We start from the raw sequence: 16,230 nt of genomic DNA, 5'->3' as shown, positions 1-16,230 counted from the left end.
CCGGCCGGTGCCCTGCGGGCGCCGCGCCCCCTGCACGCGGACCCCTCTGGGGGCGTGGCTAAGGCTGGCCGGGGCGGAGTTAAGGCTGGACCCCCCTCCTTGGGGCGTGGCTAAGGCTGGCCGGAGCGGGGCAAGCGGTGCCCTCCCGCTCGCGCCCCTGAGACTGCGCGGTCTGCCCGCCCCCTCCCAGAGAAAGGACCCCTGAGGGCTGAGTGTTTCTCCACAACTCCAACTTCTCATCTCTGAACCTTTCCCCTTCGCGTGAAACAGCCGCCGCCCTCCCGGCCCCGGCCCCAGCGGTGGGCGCCTCCTCACAGGTCGGAGGCCGGGGTCTTTGGACCCCGAGGTTGTCTGGCCAACCCAGTGTACAGTGAAGAGCCTTTTCCTGTGTTCCCTTTGCCGCAAATACTTGTCTGGCCCGTCCCCGTGTCTGAAACCTTGCGTAGACTCCCAGAGCCCAGACAAACGCCCAGGGGCCGCGAGCGGTCTTCCTGTCAGAAAGCCTTCACTCTGCACCTGTTCGCTCGTTGCCGGTGTGTGGCGTCTAGAATGTTCAGGGGGCCGTGCGGGAGCCAGCCCGCGGACAGGTGTGCCTCAGGGACCGTCCCTCAGGAGAGGAGACGGGGCCCGCCCGGGAGCCCGGGTCAGCGGGCGGGAGCCCGGCCGCCTCCTGGGGTTTGGCCCCGCGCGGGGTCGTGTCAGGGCTCGGCCCGCGCCTCTGGAACTGTGCCCTCTTCCTCCAGGCGGCACCTCAGAAGGCAGTCTCCTCAGGTTGGGGAGCTCCTCCTCTTGAGGGGGTCAAATCCCAACCCTCTTTACCATCAAAGGTAAGATACACTGAATACAGTTTGCACATGGTGAAACGCACAGATCCAAAGTGAACAGGTAAGTGCTGACATATGTAGATGATACTGTAACAAAGCCCACAGCCAAGATGTAAGATAATATCATCACTCCCCAGAGTTTCCTCTTGCCGATTTCCATCTTCCCCTTCTCTGAGGCAGCCAGTAACCACTGTCCTGATGTCTTTCATCATAGATTAGTTTTACCTGTTCTAGAAATTTATACGCATGGAACCATACAGTATGCTGTCTTTGTGTCTGGATTCTTTCACTCTTCCAGATGTCTTCCTGAGTGTGTCAGCAGTATGTTCCTTTGTGTTGCTGAGTGGTGTTGCACTTCATAAGTACATAACACTTTTTTTTTTTTTAATCTTTTTGAGGTATAGTTGCTTTGCAATATTGTGTAATACACCACACTTAAAAAAAACTTTTTTCTTTTTAATCTTTCAGCCATGCTGCTTGACATGTAGGATCTTAGTTCCCCAACCACGGATGGAATTCACACCCCCTGCTTTGGCAAGGCAGAATCTTAACCACTGGACCGCCAGGAAAGTCTCATACACCACGCTGTATGTACCCATTCTCTTGCTGGGACATTTGGGCTGTTACCCATCTATCATCCCACTCGCTTTTTGCTCCTGGTAATGAAGTGATTCTCAGCCCTAAACACAGGCAGAGAAGAAATGTAGGTTTCTTTATTTTGCTATTACAGATTGAAATTTGAACTTTGATTCTTTATTCTGCCAGGAGTCTCACTAGAGAGTCTAACAAAGAGACTTTCTAAAAAGACTTTCTAAAGGTGTAGCAAGGGCTTAGGGAAACCATAAGGAGATGCAGGTGCTCAGGGCTAAGGTCAGTGGGGCTGGAAGTGCAAGAATGATTACCTGGCCCCCCGGGAGGTTGACTAGCAAGGAGGAGGCCACCAATAGGAGCTTGGCCTTTGTGGAAATCAGTACTGCTACTGCTGCTGCTAAGTCGCTTCAGTCATGTCCGACTCTGTGTGACCCCATAGACATCAGCCCACCAGGCTCTCCTGCCCCTGGGATTCTCCAGGCAAGAACACTGGAGTGGGTTGTCATTTCCTTCTCCAATGCATGAAAGTGAAAAGTGAAAGTGAAGTCGCTCAGTCGTGTCCGAAATCAGTAAAGACTACCCAAATGAGGACCAGCAAAGATTGTTCATTCAGAGCTTGCTCTACCCAGGTAGTCAGGCAGCATCACTTGCGTTTGGCATAGACTCAAAGGCAAGCAGAGGAGAGGAAATGCTTTATAGTGGAGCACTTCAGATGCACCTGTAGTAGGTGTGGGCACGGGGAAGCTGGAGGAGGGCCAAATAGAACCCAGGCATTCTTTGGGACTAATTAGGAATACACACTTAGCTTTCTGCAGTTAGTCCTAAATTGGATGCAGGGCCAAAGATTAGGGGTTGTGTACCTAGAAGTGGAATTGCTGAGTCACATGGTGGCTCTCTGTTTAATCTTTTGGGACTCTGCCAGACTGTTTTGCACAGGAGCTGCACCATTCCCACCAGTAATGTACAAAGATTCAAATTTCTGCACAGCCTCACCAAAACTTATTTTCCATTTTAAAAATTATAGCTATGAAGGGGTTCAGTTCAGTTCAGTCGCTCAGTCATGTCCAACTCTTTGCGACCCCATGAATCACAGCACGCCAGGCCTCCCTGTCCATCACCAACTCCCGGAGTTCACTCAGACTCACGTCCATTCAGTCAGTGATGCCATCCAGCCATCTTATCTGCTGTCGTCCCCTTCTCCTACTGCCCCCAATCCCTCCCAGCATCAGAGTCTTTTCCAATGAGTCAACTCTTCCCATGAGGTAGCCAAAGTACTGGAGTTTCAGCTTTAGCATCATTCCTTCCAAAGAAATCCCAGGGCTGATCTCCTTCAGAATGGACTGGTTGGATCTCCTTGCAGTCCAAGGGACTCTCAAGAGTCTTCTCCAACACCACAGTTCAAAAGCATCGATTCTTCGATGCTCAGCCTTCTTCACAGTCCAGCTCTCACATCCATACATGACCACAGGAAAAACCATAGCCTTGACTAGACGAACCTTTGTTGGCAAAGTAATGTCTCTGCTGTTGAATATGCTATCTAGGTTGGTCATAACTTTCCTTCCAAGGAGTAAGCGTCTTTTAATTTCATGGCTGCAGTCACCATCTGCAGGGGTATCACTGTTTTTTTTTTTTCACTTTTCAAAATTGTACTAAATATGCATAACATGAAATTTACCATCTTAAACATTTTTAAGTGTACAATTCAGAAGGTACAAAGTACAGTCATACTGTTGTGCAGCCACCACCATCCATTTTCAGAGCTCTTTGTTTTTTTTTAATTGAAGTATTGTTGATGTACAGTATTATGTAAGTTACAGGTATACAATATAGGGATTCATAATTTTTAATGTTATTTATATTTATAATTATTTATAGTTATTGTTTATAGTTGTTTATAGTTATAGTTATTGGCTTCCCTGGTGGCTCAGACAGTAAAAGCACCTGTTTGCAATGCAGGAGACCCACGTTTGATTCCTGGGTCGGGAAGATCCCCTGGAGAAGGAAATGGCAGCCCACTCCAGTACTCTTGCATGGAAAATTCCATGGATGGAGGAACCTCGTAGGCTACAGTCCGTGGGGTCTCAAAGAGTCGGACAGGACTGAGCGACTTCATTTTCACTTTCATCAGATCAGATCAGATCAGTCGCTCAGTCGTGTCTGACTCTTCGCAACCCCGTGAATCGCAGCACGCCAGGCCTCCCTGTCCATCACCAGCTCCCAGAGTTCACTCAGACTCACGTCCATCGAGTCAGTGATGCCATCCAGCCATCTCATCCTCTGTTGTCCCCTTCTCCTCTTGCCCCCAATCCCTCCCAGCCTCAGAGTCTTTTCCAATGAGTCAACTCTTCCCATGAGGTAGCCAAAGTACTGGAGTTTCAGCTTTAGCATCATTCCTTCCAAAGAAATCCCAGGGCTGATCTCCTTCAGAATGGACTGGTTGGATCTCCTTGCAGTCCAAGGGACTCTCAAGAGTCTTCTCCAACACCACAGTTCAAAAGCATCGATTCTTCGATGCTCAGCCTTCTTCACAGTCCAGCTCTCACATCCATACATGACCACAGGAAAAACCATAGCCTTGACTAGACGAACCTTTGTTGGCAAAGTAATGTCTCTGCTTTTGACTTTCATAGTTATTGTTAAATATTAGCTACATTTGTAGTTATTGTTGAATATTGGCTGTATTCCTCATGTTGTACAATGTGTCCTTGTGGCTTTTTTTTTTTCTTTTTTTTTTCCTCCCTGAGCATGCAGGATCTTAGTTCCCTGACCATGGTTCGTCCAGGGGTTGACCAGGGATTGAACCCATACCCCCTGCAATGGGAGGACAGAGTCTTAACCACTGGACTGCCAGGGAATTGCCCCCTGTAGCTTATTTTATACAGAGTAGTTTGTGTCAACCCACAGTAGCCTCTCAGGGAGGGAACGCAGAGAATAAATACTTGACTTCTGTCTCTTCCCCTGTCTCTGGCCTTGACCCCAGTAGGAAGCCAGAGAGGCAGGGACGCTGTCGTGCATTCTCATCCCTGAAGGTCAGTCTTGCTGGAGGCCAGAAGGATGGAAACGGTGGAGAGTAGTTCTGCAGGGAAAACAGAAGACACCGGGACCATTCTCACATTTACTCTGCGTCACTGAAGATGCTTTTCATAATAAAACACTTGGCTGACAGTGGCTCAGTGGCAGAGATTTGCTTTTCCCACATGGCAGAGATCTGCTTTTCTCACACGGCAGAGATCTGGAGGTGTGCAGGTGTAGGCTTTCGCTCAGCCCTGGACGATGGTGTGGTTCTGGGTCAGGGTCTTTCCTCTCTGGATCTGAGGACAGCAGCGGAGGCGCCAAGCACCGCCTCTGCACGGGAGTCAGCCAAGGTGCATGAAGGGAAGGGCGGGGGTTCGCCTCACCTCTGCCTCCACTGGCTTCTGTTCATCAGAGTCCTCCCCCCCGAAAGCTGGGCTGGGGTGACCTTCCAGGGGAACCCTCCTCAAGGACAAGAAGGGGGAGATGGCTTTAGGCAAGTGGCAAAGGCTGTCATTCCTTGTGACAAGACGGTCACCCTCATTCTAGGGATGCTCACCTCATGGTCTGGAAAATCTATGGGCTAGGGAAGCGCCCCCTCCCCTGTGGTGAACACCCCCCCCACCGCCCCACCCCTGCCGAGGCCTTATCCCTCCTGAACTCCACTCGGCCAGTTTACTTTCCCAACAGACCTCAGGAGCCAGTGACCTCAGGCTGCTTCAGCTTTCTGCTCTGGAAATATCCCAGAGGCAAGGAAATCACAAATGGCTTTGCGACCTGCTTGGGATGAGTGAAGGAAAAACAAAACAGCAAATGTTAATATTTCCATAAATTACCTTGGCCAGGAATTCAGTACGGATTATTCCTTATGCTCAAAACCAGGGCTGACTTTCCTGAACTGAACCCAGCCTATTAAAATATCAAAAGTGGGTCTTCCCTGGTGGTCCAGTGGTTAAGAATCTGCCTGTGAATGCAGAGGACACAGATTCAATCCCTGGTTGGGGAGCTAAGATCCTACATGCTGTGGGGGCAACTAGAGAAGCCTGCGCACTGCAATAAAAAGCCCATGTGCTGCAACGAACATCAAGCACAGCCAAAAATAATAATAATTCTTAAAAAATCAAAAAGCTTCAGACCCAGTTATCAAACAGCTGCTGGCCCCACTCTGTTTGCCCCGTGCAATCTGGCTGCCTCCACCTCCCCTCAGAGACAGGGTTCAGGGCCTCTGTGGGCCTGTCCCAGCCATGGTCACCATTCTCACTGGTCAGAGCGTCTGCTCAACAGTGTTTAAATATTTTGAACATCCCCCTGCAGAGAACTCTAAAACAAAACTAAATTCACAACTTGGAGACAGAACTTCAAAGCTGATGAAGTCCAAATCCAGACCCGTAACACTGTCCTGCTTGCCCTGACCAGAGCCTTGGACGCCTTGGAAATAGACGTAGTTTGCCCAGCTGGCTTATTTTCCTTCTCAGACTGGCTTATCGGTGAGGCCCAGGCTGGACTGTCCGGAGCAGCAGATTTCCAGACCCTCTCTTGGTTTCTCGGACTCTGCACTGTTCTTTTCTTGTTTGTTTCATGTCTGTGTCTCTCACTGGGGTCTTGGCCCCAGGAGGGCAGGGGCGCCCTGTGCTCTGTCCCTGTGGGTTGCCCCCGGGGTCCACACCAGGCCCTGGCCCAGGGGAGAGAAGGGCCTTGTGTCCATGGTGCTGGAAAGTCTTTGGCTTACAGCAAACACGCCACAGGCATATTACCTACATCTGTCCTCTTCTCGTTGTTCTGTGATAATCAACATCCTTTCTTTGCTGTTTCCTCAGTGTATCACTTGATGGTGCTAAATCAAAGCCCCATCTTATCTGAAACTCAAGTTTCATGCAATCACCAGTTCCTTAAGTTGTGAGGTATCACGGGAGGAGAGAATGTGTGTTTGAGCTTAGCAGCAGATACGGGCGTGTCTGCCAACCTGCAAGCTGCCTGTGACCAGCCATGGGGGTGATTCCTTCACGTGCCCTCACACAGGCTCGAAGCTGCTTGGCTGGGCTGGTTTTGAGGTGACCTGTGGATGGCCCAGCATCTCTGTGTGATACTGTGCTTCTAGTTGAGTCTCACATTGAAAGCACTCTTTGCTGAGAAGCCAAGGCCTCCCAGTGATGACCAGCTGGGATTCTCTGCACCCAGTGCTGGGACTGCCTGTACTTAGGAGCTGGGAATCCTCCTGGCGCACTGGGAGCAGAACCCACCACCCTGTGTCCTGGTTGCCCCGAGCTGGGCCCTGCAGGACCTGAGCTCCCAGCCTGGGCACTGGCCTTGCCCTCAGCGCCCTGGCAGACTCCTGGGCGACGTTGTGCCAGGGCAGCTGCCCTTTTCCCAGGTGCTGGGATGTCTGAGGCTGAGAGCCAGTTCAGGCTTACAGGGGGGCTTGGTCCCCTTTATCTCCCAAGGTTCCTAGATAATGGGAGGGAGGTGGCTCTCGGGCTGGGCGGAGCCCTTGGGGTGCCAGAGGATATAAAAGGAGCCCAGGGCAGGTGCCCCGTATGCCCTGGCAGCAGAAACATGGCCCCTCTCTGGCTCCTCTCCTGTTTTGCCCTTGTAGGGGCCGCCTTCGGTGAGTGCCAGGGTGCATTCGGGGCTTCCCAGCTGGCGCTAGTGGTGGAGACCCTGCCTCCAGATACAGGAAACATGAGAGACGCCGGCTCAATCCCTGGATCAGGAAGATGCCCTGGAGGAGGGCATGGCAACCCGCTCCAGTACCTTGCCTGAGAATCCCATGGATAGAGGAGCCTGGCGGGCTGCAGTCTGTGGGGTCACAAAGAGTTGGATATGACTGAGTGACTTAGCACGCAGGGCCATGGCTGGCCAGGTCTGGGAGGTGGCTGAGGAAGTCCCTGAGTCCCTGAGCGCCTGACGACCCCGAGCCAGGCCCCATTCGAGGGCTGAGGGGTTCTGTCTGGAGCAAGCCGGGCCTGGCCAGGAGGGAGATTGGAGGCCTGCCCTGCCCGCTTGGGCCTCACATCCTGACAGGCAGGGCCTTTGGGAGCTTCCCGAGCCTCATACCCTGTGCCTGGAGCAGAAAAGGCCAGTCCGAGCCACACTGAGGTCTGGGGCCCCAGACGTGGCTCAGGTTGAGGCGCTGTGGGCAGAGTGAGGGTGTAGTCACAAGAGCCTGTCACGGCCTCCACCCGGGGCTATACTGTTGGAGGCACTTTCCAAGTTTTTTTTTTTTTTTTTCTATTAAGAAAAAATAGTGGAAAATACAGAAAATAGTACCACATCTTTGAACCTTTCATTGGACTTTAGCAAAAGTTATTTTTTTCCAGATTTGCTTCAGGTATTTCTTTTTAAAACATAGAACCATTTGAGCTAAAGTCCCCTCTCTCCTTCTCAGAAGGTGATCCCTATTTTGAACTCACTGTGTATTATTTCTGCATGGGCTTTTCAAATTTACCACACGTTTCTAAATCCACCAGCGCAGTATAATATTTGTAAAAACTTACATGAACTGTATCATCTGCTACATCAGGTTTACAACCTGCCTTTCCCTACCTACATAGTTTTAGATTTATTCCCATTAATGCAGAGACCCAGCTCATTCACTTTAATCGCTGCAGAGCACTCAGCTGGGTGAATGCATCACAGCTGATACTGAATCTTCTTGCTAGTTAAAAAAAAATGGGTTGTGTTGATGATGTGTATTTTGGTGATGAGGGGCTGGTCTGTCCACACAGGCAGGAGACACTGGACTGGACCTCAGGCAAGGCCCATATGACCTCCAGGTGGCCTGGCTGGTCATCAGGGCTGTACCTGCCCAACACTCCTCGCTGTCACCGAGTTGTAGAACCTGTATACAGGTGCCAAGAACTCCCCTGGTCCTGACACAGCAAGCGTGTCCCGGACACGTCAAGTCCACCAGCCTTTTCTCATTGTTTTGTGACAGTTCAGGTCCTCTGTTTTCCGTTTTCCTCAATGTGTCCTTTTACAGCATGGAATCAAAGTGTTGTTTTATTAAATAATTAAAACTTTATACAATGGAGAGTTCCTGAAATCTCTGGAAATAGAGATTTCAGTGTAAAACGTTCTCCCATCAGCTATCAGCATTCTGGGTTCCCCAGGGGCTGGGGTTATCAGATTTTAGCTTCACGACCCCCAGACCCCACCAGGCTAACAGGTGAGCTTTGACTTGTGAGGTGACGTTGCTTGCTCCCCAGTGTCTGAGGAAAATGGGATCTGGGGACCGGTGGGAGGCCTCCCAGGAAGGAGGGGCGGGCCTCAGAGTCCAGGCAGGACAGTCCTTGTCTCAGCCTGTCCCCTGCTCCTTCAGGCAGGGTGGCCCTGGGTGGCGGCAGCTCCACGCCTCTGCATCCAGGGTGGGCTCCTGGGGTCAGTAGGCTGTGTGAGGGGATCCTTGAGCCCACAGGGTTCCAGGAGAAGCCAGGAGTGTGGCGGTGGGTTCTGGGTCAGCCTAGACATCTGAAGTAAAAGCGAGGATTTCCGCAGACTGGCTCTGGGTCTTAGCGCTTCTGGGTCTTAGCGCTTCTTCACCCTCCTGTCACCCTCTCCAGGCTGCGGAGTCCCCGCCATCCAGCCTGTGCTGAGTGGCCTCGCCAGGATCGTCAACGGGGAGGATGCCGTGCCCGGCTCCTGGCCCTGGCAGGTGTCCCTGCAGGTGAGGGGGTAATGAGGTGGAGGCACCAGGGGCTCAGCTGGGCAGAGGGCCGCTGCCAAGGTCGGTGCTGCCGCTGTCCAGCGCGCGCTGACCCTCCCCATCTTCCTGCAGGACAGCACCGGCTTCCACTTCTGCGGGGGCTCCCTCATCAGCGAGGACTGGGTGGTCACCGCCGCCCACTGCGGGGTCACGTGAGGACCAGAGCTCGGGGTTCCGCTTCCGGCTTCGGCCTGGGGTGGGGGAGGGGAGCAGGGCGCATGCTCAGCCCTTAACCACCACCTGATTCCCCCAGAACCTCTGACGTGGTTGTGGCCGGGGAGTTTGATCAGGGCTCACAGACCGAGGATACCCAGGTCCTGAAGATTGGCAAGGTACGCGCAGGCCTCGCTGGGCGGGCCAGGGGACAGCCGCTGGGCTGCAGGCCGAGGCTGGGGAGGGGGCAAAGGGAAGACCCTTCAGCCCCTTGAGAGACAGGAGCCAAGTGGATCGAGCCAGTCTCAGGATTCTCACTCTGGGCTCCTGTGAGTCCGTTTGTCCTGAACAGATCACCAGGAAAGGAGATGGTCTAGAAACCCGCGGATCCCTGATTTACCCCAGGGCCTCATCTGTCTTTCTGGGCCTTGCCTGCAGGTTTTCAAGAACCCCAAGTTCAGCATTCTCACGGTCCGCAATGACATCACCCTGCTGAAGCTGGCCACGCCCGCGCAGTTCTCAGAGACCGTGTCGGCCGTGTGCTTGCCCAGTGCCGACGAGGACTTCCCCGCTGGGATGCTGTGCGCCACCACGGGCTGGGGCAAGACCAAGTATAACGGTGAGCCTTTCCGCCCACCAGCTGGGGGTCTGGGATGGGGGCTCCCTGAGCCCAGGAGTCGCCAAGTGGCACACACATGGTTGTTCAAAGATGTTTTGGTCGTAAATTCCTTAACAGTCATCAACCTCCCCATTTCTTTATTTAAAAACACTCAATTAAAAACCTATCAAACGTGAATAAAAATAAGGTTTAATAATACATACATGAACAGTCAGCTTCTGAAGAAACACCTGAGTTCCAGCAAGTGTCGCCCCCCTCTAACCTGCATGGAGATGGACTGCCCAGACTGCCCTCCAGACTGAGGAGGGCGGCTGTGTCCAGCGACCCTGAAGTCTGAACCTGGAGCCCAGGGTCCAGGTCGGGTTTACGCCTGAGTGCCGGCCACAGCCTGCCAGTCCTTTAACAGGACGCAAGCACCTAGGAATGGAGGAGGAAATGGCAACCCACTCCAGTGCCGTTGCCAGAAAATTCCACAGACAGGGGAGACTGGCGGGCCTCAGTCCCTGGGGTCACAAAGAGTTGGACACGACTGAGCGACTGAGCACACAACCAGCCAGGAAAGGGCAGAAGAGGGAGGTGCTCCCTCTGGGTCCCCCCAGTGTCCAGGCAGAGGAGGGCTGGGGAGGAGGGACGGCCCCTCCGCCCACACGCAGGGCCCAGCGGGCGTGGGGCGCAGGGGCTCAGAGGCAGGAGTTGCTTGACCAACTGTGCTGGGAGCGCAGACTCACTGCCTGGTGTGGAACCGGAGAGGGACCGCCTCCCAGACTCTTGGAAGGTGGCGCTCAGCACCCACGACCATCATGACAGAGGAGGACCACACCGCGGGAGGGCAGGGTTCCGGCAGGCGCTGGTCTCCTCTCCCTGGGCCCTGACCCCACGCCCTCTGTCCTTCCAGCCCTCAAGACCCCTGACAAGCTGCAGCAGGCCACCCTGCCCATCGTGTCCAACACCGACTGCAGGAAGTACTGGGGCAGCAGGGTCACCGATGTGATGATCTGTGCGGGGGCCAGCGGCGTCTCCTCCTGCATGGTACGGCCTGCTACCCTGCCGCCCTCACACCATACCTGCCCCTTCCCCACCACCACTGTGGTCAGGCCCTGAGGCCCACTCCTCTCTGCCATGCCTTATTTAACCTCAGGCCCTGCCCAGTGCCCCAGTGAAGGCAGGGACCAGCACCAGGAGACGGCCCTGATGCGGGCTGGCCCTGACCAGGTGTGGTGTGAGGCTTCCAGGGGTGTTTAACCTCACACTATGCTCACAAAGTGGACATTTCAGGCCGTTTTACAGGTGATGGGGAGGCTGAGAGGATCAGCCCTCGCCCCAGGTCCCCCAGGAGTAGGGGGCAGAGCTGCCATCTGAGCAGGTCCGAGCATCTGTGCACAACCTCTGGGCCCCCACTTGCCCTTGGTCTGCACCCCTTGGACTCAGCCAGGTCCAGGCACACCTGGGCCCTGGCACCTTCTTTCCGGCTTGGACACAAGTCCTGTCTCCTTCTGCAGGGCGACTCTGGCGGCCCCCTGGTCTGCCAGAAGAACGGAGCCTGGACCCTGGCGGGCATCGTGTCCTGGGGCAGCAGCACGTGCTCCACGTCCACGCCCGCCGTGTACGCCCGCGTCACTGCTCTTATGCCGTGGGTGCAGGAGACCCTGGCTGCCAACTGAGCCTGGGCCTTCTGGCATCCCACCCCAAGAGTCCCTAATAAAATCCTCTGTACATAAGCATGGTCTGCACATGGCTCCCTGTGTGGTCGGGGCGGCGTGGGGCTGCAGGGTCCCCATCAACCACCAAGGGGGAGTTACTGCTCCCTTCCCAGGCTGCCAGTACCCCAGTACCCCCCCACACACGCTTCTCAGGAAGCTGAGGCTTTGAATCCCGTTCTCCCTGCTCAGGACTCCATCCTGGGGTAGAACCCAGGTCCTAAATGCTGGCGCCACCTTGACCCATGGAGCATTCTGGAAGGCGGGAGTCTTGTGCCATCCACGGGTGGGCCCTGGGAAGCTGTGCAGAAGGTTTTCTAGGTCCTTGGTTCCTCCCCTGCACATTTCTGCACGACCCGTGTTTACTGATGGCACCTGTCCTTTCCATCAGAGGGGCCTGGGGCAGAATCTATGGCCCCAGAGCACTGGGTTTAAGGGAGAAGCAGACAGAATTACGACAGTTAATTTCCCATTTTATCCTCCCAGAGCAAGGCCTACAGCCTCCAACATCGGTCCCAGCACACATCAGTCACACACACACACACACACACACACACACACACACACCCTGCCCCAGTCCACATTGTCCTCTCCCAGGTCCCATATCGTGATGTTTCCCTCTGGAGTTCCTACAGATCTGGTCTCGGAGGAGGCGGCCAGTAGCCTAGGCTAACAGGGCATCTGGGAGGGAATGGCATTGGTCTCCTTGCTGAATTTCCCTGTCAGTATCCTTCCTAATATATTTCTCCTCCCAGTGAAATTTTAATTGTTCTGATAGTGGGTCATAGTATGTTGAAATTAAGGTTACACACACAATTTAATTAGTAACAAAACAGAGAAAAAGCCCCCAAACAGTTAAACCTGATTTGGAGAATGAAGATGTGAAAGGGTGAAAAAGAAACATGAGAGAGAAGGGCTGGGCAGAGGAGTGGGCATGAAGTAAATTATTCAAAACGTTACTTAAAGCCCAGTGTCTTAAGGAACACTGAGGGTTTGAGATGGGGAGACTGCTTAAACTCAGGAGACCAAAGTACAAGCATTTTATTTCTACATCAAAACCATTTACACACAGATGGATGTGGGATGTGATTCGAATTAAAATGGAGTAGCAAGCACAAGACTGGTTAAGTTTCTGTTTCACTTGGTAGCAAGACCTGCCTTCACCTCTGCCCACCATCCCACCAACCCACCTCCCGGAGTCTAAAAACCTCAATGCCAGGATAAAATTGCCACCTCGAGGCCCATGTGAAAACTGTGAGGCTGTGTCTGGCTTCTGACTTACTAAAGAAACGTGCATGCATGCTCAGTCACTCAGTCGTGTCCAAATCTTTGCAACCCCATGGACTGTAGCCCACCAGGCTCCTCTGCCCATGGAACTTCCCAGGCAAGAATACCGGAGTGGGTTGCCGTTTCTTCCTCCAGGGGATCTTCCCAACCCAGGGATCGAACCCGAGTCTCCTGCGTCTCCTGCTTTGGCAGGCAGATTCTTTATCACTGCAGCGCCTGAGAAGCCTGACTTAGAAATGTAATGTGAGCCAAATGGATGACTTTAGATGATATTATTATAGCCTTTCTAAAAGCATCAAAAGAAATATGTGAATTAATTTTACTTATGTATTTTATTTAACTGAGTATATCAAAATAATATCATTTCAATATATTTTAAAATTGCTAATGTTATATTCTACATTCTTTTTCTCATATTAATTCTTTCAAATCCAGTGTGTAATTTGCACTTAACAGCACATTTCTATTAGGATGCTAAATTTTCAAAAGGAATATTTGCTCCGTATTTAAATGTCATAAAAAATTGCAGTTTAAAAACTAGATTAGCATACCCAAATAGTTTCCAATTAGGTGTTAAACTGAAAAGTATAGATAAATAAAAAGTTCCATTATTGAGAGTCTCTCCCAGTTTGTAAACAGACCCACTGTAGGGAAGGGTCTGCCTATGGGCCCTGCTGAGCTGCCTCATACAGTATTCTTTTTTTTGTTTTTTTACTATTTATTTATAATTTTTAATTGATATATAGTTGATTTACAATGCTGTGTTAAGTTACTGCTATACAGCAGAGTGATGCAGTTATGTACATATATATTCTTTTTCATATTCTTTTCCATTATGGTTTATCAAAGGATATTGAATATAGTTCCCTGTGCTACACAGTGGGACTTTGTTTTTTATCCGTTCTGTATAATAATCTGCATCTGTTAACCCCAAACTCCCAACCCATCCCTCTCCCACGCCCTGCTCCTTGGCAACCACCAGTCTAATGTCTATGTCCCTGATTCTATTTCTGTTTCATAAATAAGTTCATTTATGTCATATTTTATGTACTTAATTTATTTTTGGCCTGTGCCGAGTGGAATGCGGGATCTTCCCCTACCAGGGATTGAACCCGTGTCCCTGCAATGGAAGCATGAAGTCTTAACTGCTGGACCGCTAGGGAAGTCCTGTGTCATGTTTCAGATTCCACATATACGTGGTATCATAGGGTGTCTCTCTCTCTGACTTACTTCACTTAGCCCGTTCAGGGTTCCTGTTCTGTGTTAGACACAGTGCATGCTGCCATCCTTTTCTGTCTACAGATGACCGGGCTTCCTGCTTAACTGTCCGGACAGATCAGAAGGCAATGGTCGTCATTCACATGTGGAGGGTCACACCATTCTCAATCATCCACCATCCAGCATCTGTGCCTACAGCTAATGGCCACGGGCATGATCTGCCCAGACCCTGCTCCAGGGCAGACGGACACCCCAGCTGCAGGGAGTGTTGCCCACGCACAGCCCCCAGCGGTCAGTGCTCGCAGCTTCCTCAGCTGCAGGGAACCCTGACCAAGGGCATGCCGCCTTTCTAGGCCGTCCACATCCCTGACTGGTCAGCTCTGTTTTAAAGCGCCATCCCTTCCCTTTCCAGGTTTTGATCCCAGAAGTCTTCCCTGATGCATTTCCTGGTGCCAACCTCTGGCTCAACCTCTGCTCCCTGGAAGCTCAAACTGTGCCTGCTGCTCCCGGGAGCGGGTGGAGTCCAGGGAGTAGACACCAGGAGGGTGCTGAGGTGCTGCTCTCTGCCGCTGGCTTGAGGACCCTTCACCCTTGGCGGTGGGGCACCGCCCGTGGCACAAGGTAACGATGAAACTGTTGTTAAAACGCCCACCGCGATGGACTGATGGTAGTTTGCTGGGGGAGTCCCAGCAAACTAGTGGGGTCCATGTGTCAAGAGTTTGAGAAACGGAGAGGAAGGGAGCAACTCCAAGGCTGGTGAGACGCATGGCCGTTGCTAAGACAATTCAGGATTTGGGGAAAAAGGAAAAGCTGAGAGTGATTCACTGGCAATTAAAAAGCCAGGCCTGAAGGCCAGGGAGCCTCCCTGGAACACAGAAAGAGCTGGCCCCCAACCGCACCGCCCCAGCCACCAGGTGAGAAAGCTAAGGGCAGGGTCCTGGGTGAAGCCAGCGCCGCCCAGCTCCAAGGTTAAACGCGCGACCCAGGCAGGTCTGCTCCCCAGGGTCACGCAGCCTCCGCCCGCCTCCTGTCCGTGCGGGTCTGATGAGAAAGGCAAGAAGCCGTGTCCCGAGGCAGCGGCAGGCCTGTTGCCACCAAGGCCAGGTGAGCCGGGGTCAAGCACGGTCAGACCGTGAAATCGGATCCGGGAGAGCTTACTGACTAGGAGCCTTCTCCCAGGGCATAGGATTGATCACCCCAGCGGGGTCCCCTGGGGGTGGTACCAACATGCCGCCTGGATGAAGCTGGAAACCAGCACCCGGCCAGATGCCAGAGTGACCGTGTCAGATGGCGGGAGAAGGGCCAGCTAGGGAGGCCGTGCTGTGTGACACAGGCCCAGAATCTGCCTGTCCCGCGGGAGGGCCAGGAGCACACGTGCTGTCCGAGGGGCCCCAGCCTGGATGAGGAGTTCTCCAGCTCCCCCATAGGCCGGCTGGGGGAGATGCTGCCACAATAACTGCCAGGGCGTGCAGAGCCCACAGTGACGGCAGCGAGGCGGGAGGAGCTGCCGTGTCCTGGTCCGCAGGATCACGGAGATGGTTAGGGGCTCCTGGAAACCTTGGGGCAGAAGAGATGGAGCACTATTAGGGGTCCCACTCAGCCTGTGGGACTGAAGGAAATGAAGGACGGGTGACCAACAGCTTGGCATTGTGCAGCTCCTCTAATTGATCAGGCCTCCTTTGCCTCAACCAGAGTTAGGAGGTCCTCCTCCGAGCTTGGCACCCCACTCCAGTACTCCTGCCTGGAAAATCCCATGGACAGAGGAGTCTGGAAGGCTGCAGTCCATGGGGTCGCTGAGGGTCGGACACAAGTGAGTGACTTCACTTTCCCTTTTCACTTTTATGCATTGGAGAAGGAAATGGCAACCCACTCCAGTGCTCTTGCCTGGAGAGTCCCAGGGATGGGGGAGCCTGGTGGGCTGCCGTCTATGGGGTCGCACAGAGTCGGACACAACTGAAGCGACTTAGCAGCAGCAGCAGCAGCATCCAAGCTTGCACGCAGTGCCTAGTCCCCCCCCACCCAGCTAGAAGCTAATGATGGTTCTTTGAAGTCACCTGTTCACTGCACCTTCTCTAGCTAGACTGTGGGCTTCAAGAGCCAGGAGCCCTTTCTCCACGCTGCAAAGCA

At 53.1% G+C, this 16,230-nt stretch overlaps 1 protein-coding gene across 1 annotated transcript; it reads left to right on the top strand.

The window, feature by feature from the left end:
- The first annotated feature begins 6,950 nt into the window (after positions 1-6,950).
- Positions 6,951-11,619, top strand: LOC133229960 (chymotrypsinogen B). Its single transcript, XM_061386752.1, has 7 exons — positions 6,951-7,032; positions 8,987-9,090; positions 9,202-9,281; positions 9,383-9,461; positions 9,721-9,901; positions 10,797-10,930; positions 11,401-11,619. The coding sequence occupies exons 1-7, from the start codon at positions 6,981-6,983 to the stop codon at positions 11,560-11,562; spliced, it is 792 nt and encodes a 263-aa protein (XP_061242736.1). The 5' UTR covers positions 6,951-6,980; the 3' UTR covers positions 11,563-11,619.
- Positions 11,620-16,230: the final 4,611 nt, after the last annotated feature.

The sequence above is a fragment of the Bos javanicus genome, chromosome 18 (genome assembly GCF_032452875.1).
Source record: "Bos javanicus breed banteng chromosome 18, ARS-OSU_banteng_1.0, whole genome shotgun sequence".
Lineage (NCBI taxonomy): Eukaryota > Metazoa > Chordata > Mammalia > Artiodactyla > Bovidae > Bos > Bos javanicus.
This window is presented reverse-complemented; position numbering and strand designations above follow the sequence as displayed.

Coding starts and splice junctions, on each gene's coding strand:
- LOC133229960 (XM_061386752.1), top strand. CDS start 6,981: ATGGCCCCTCTCTGGCTCCTCTCCTGTTTTGCCCTTGTAGGGGCCGCC. Junction 9,282..9,382: donor GCCGCCCACTGCGGGGTCAC/GTGAGGACCAGA, acceptor TGATTCCCCCAG/AACCTCTGACGTGGTTGTGG. Junction 9,902..10,796: donor GGGCAAGACCAAGTATAACG/GTGAGCCTTTCC, acceptor CTGTCCTTCCAG/CCCTCAAGACCCCTGACAAG.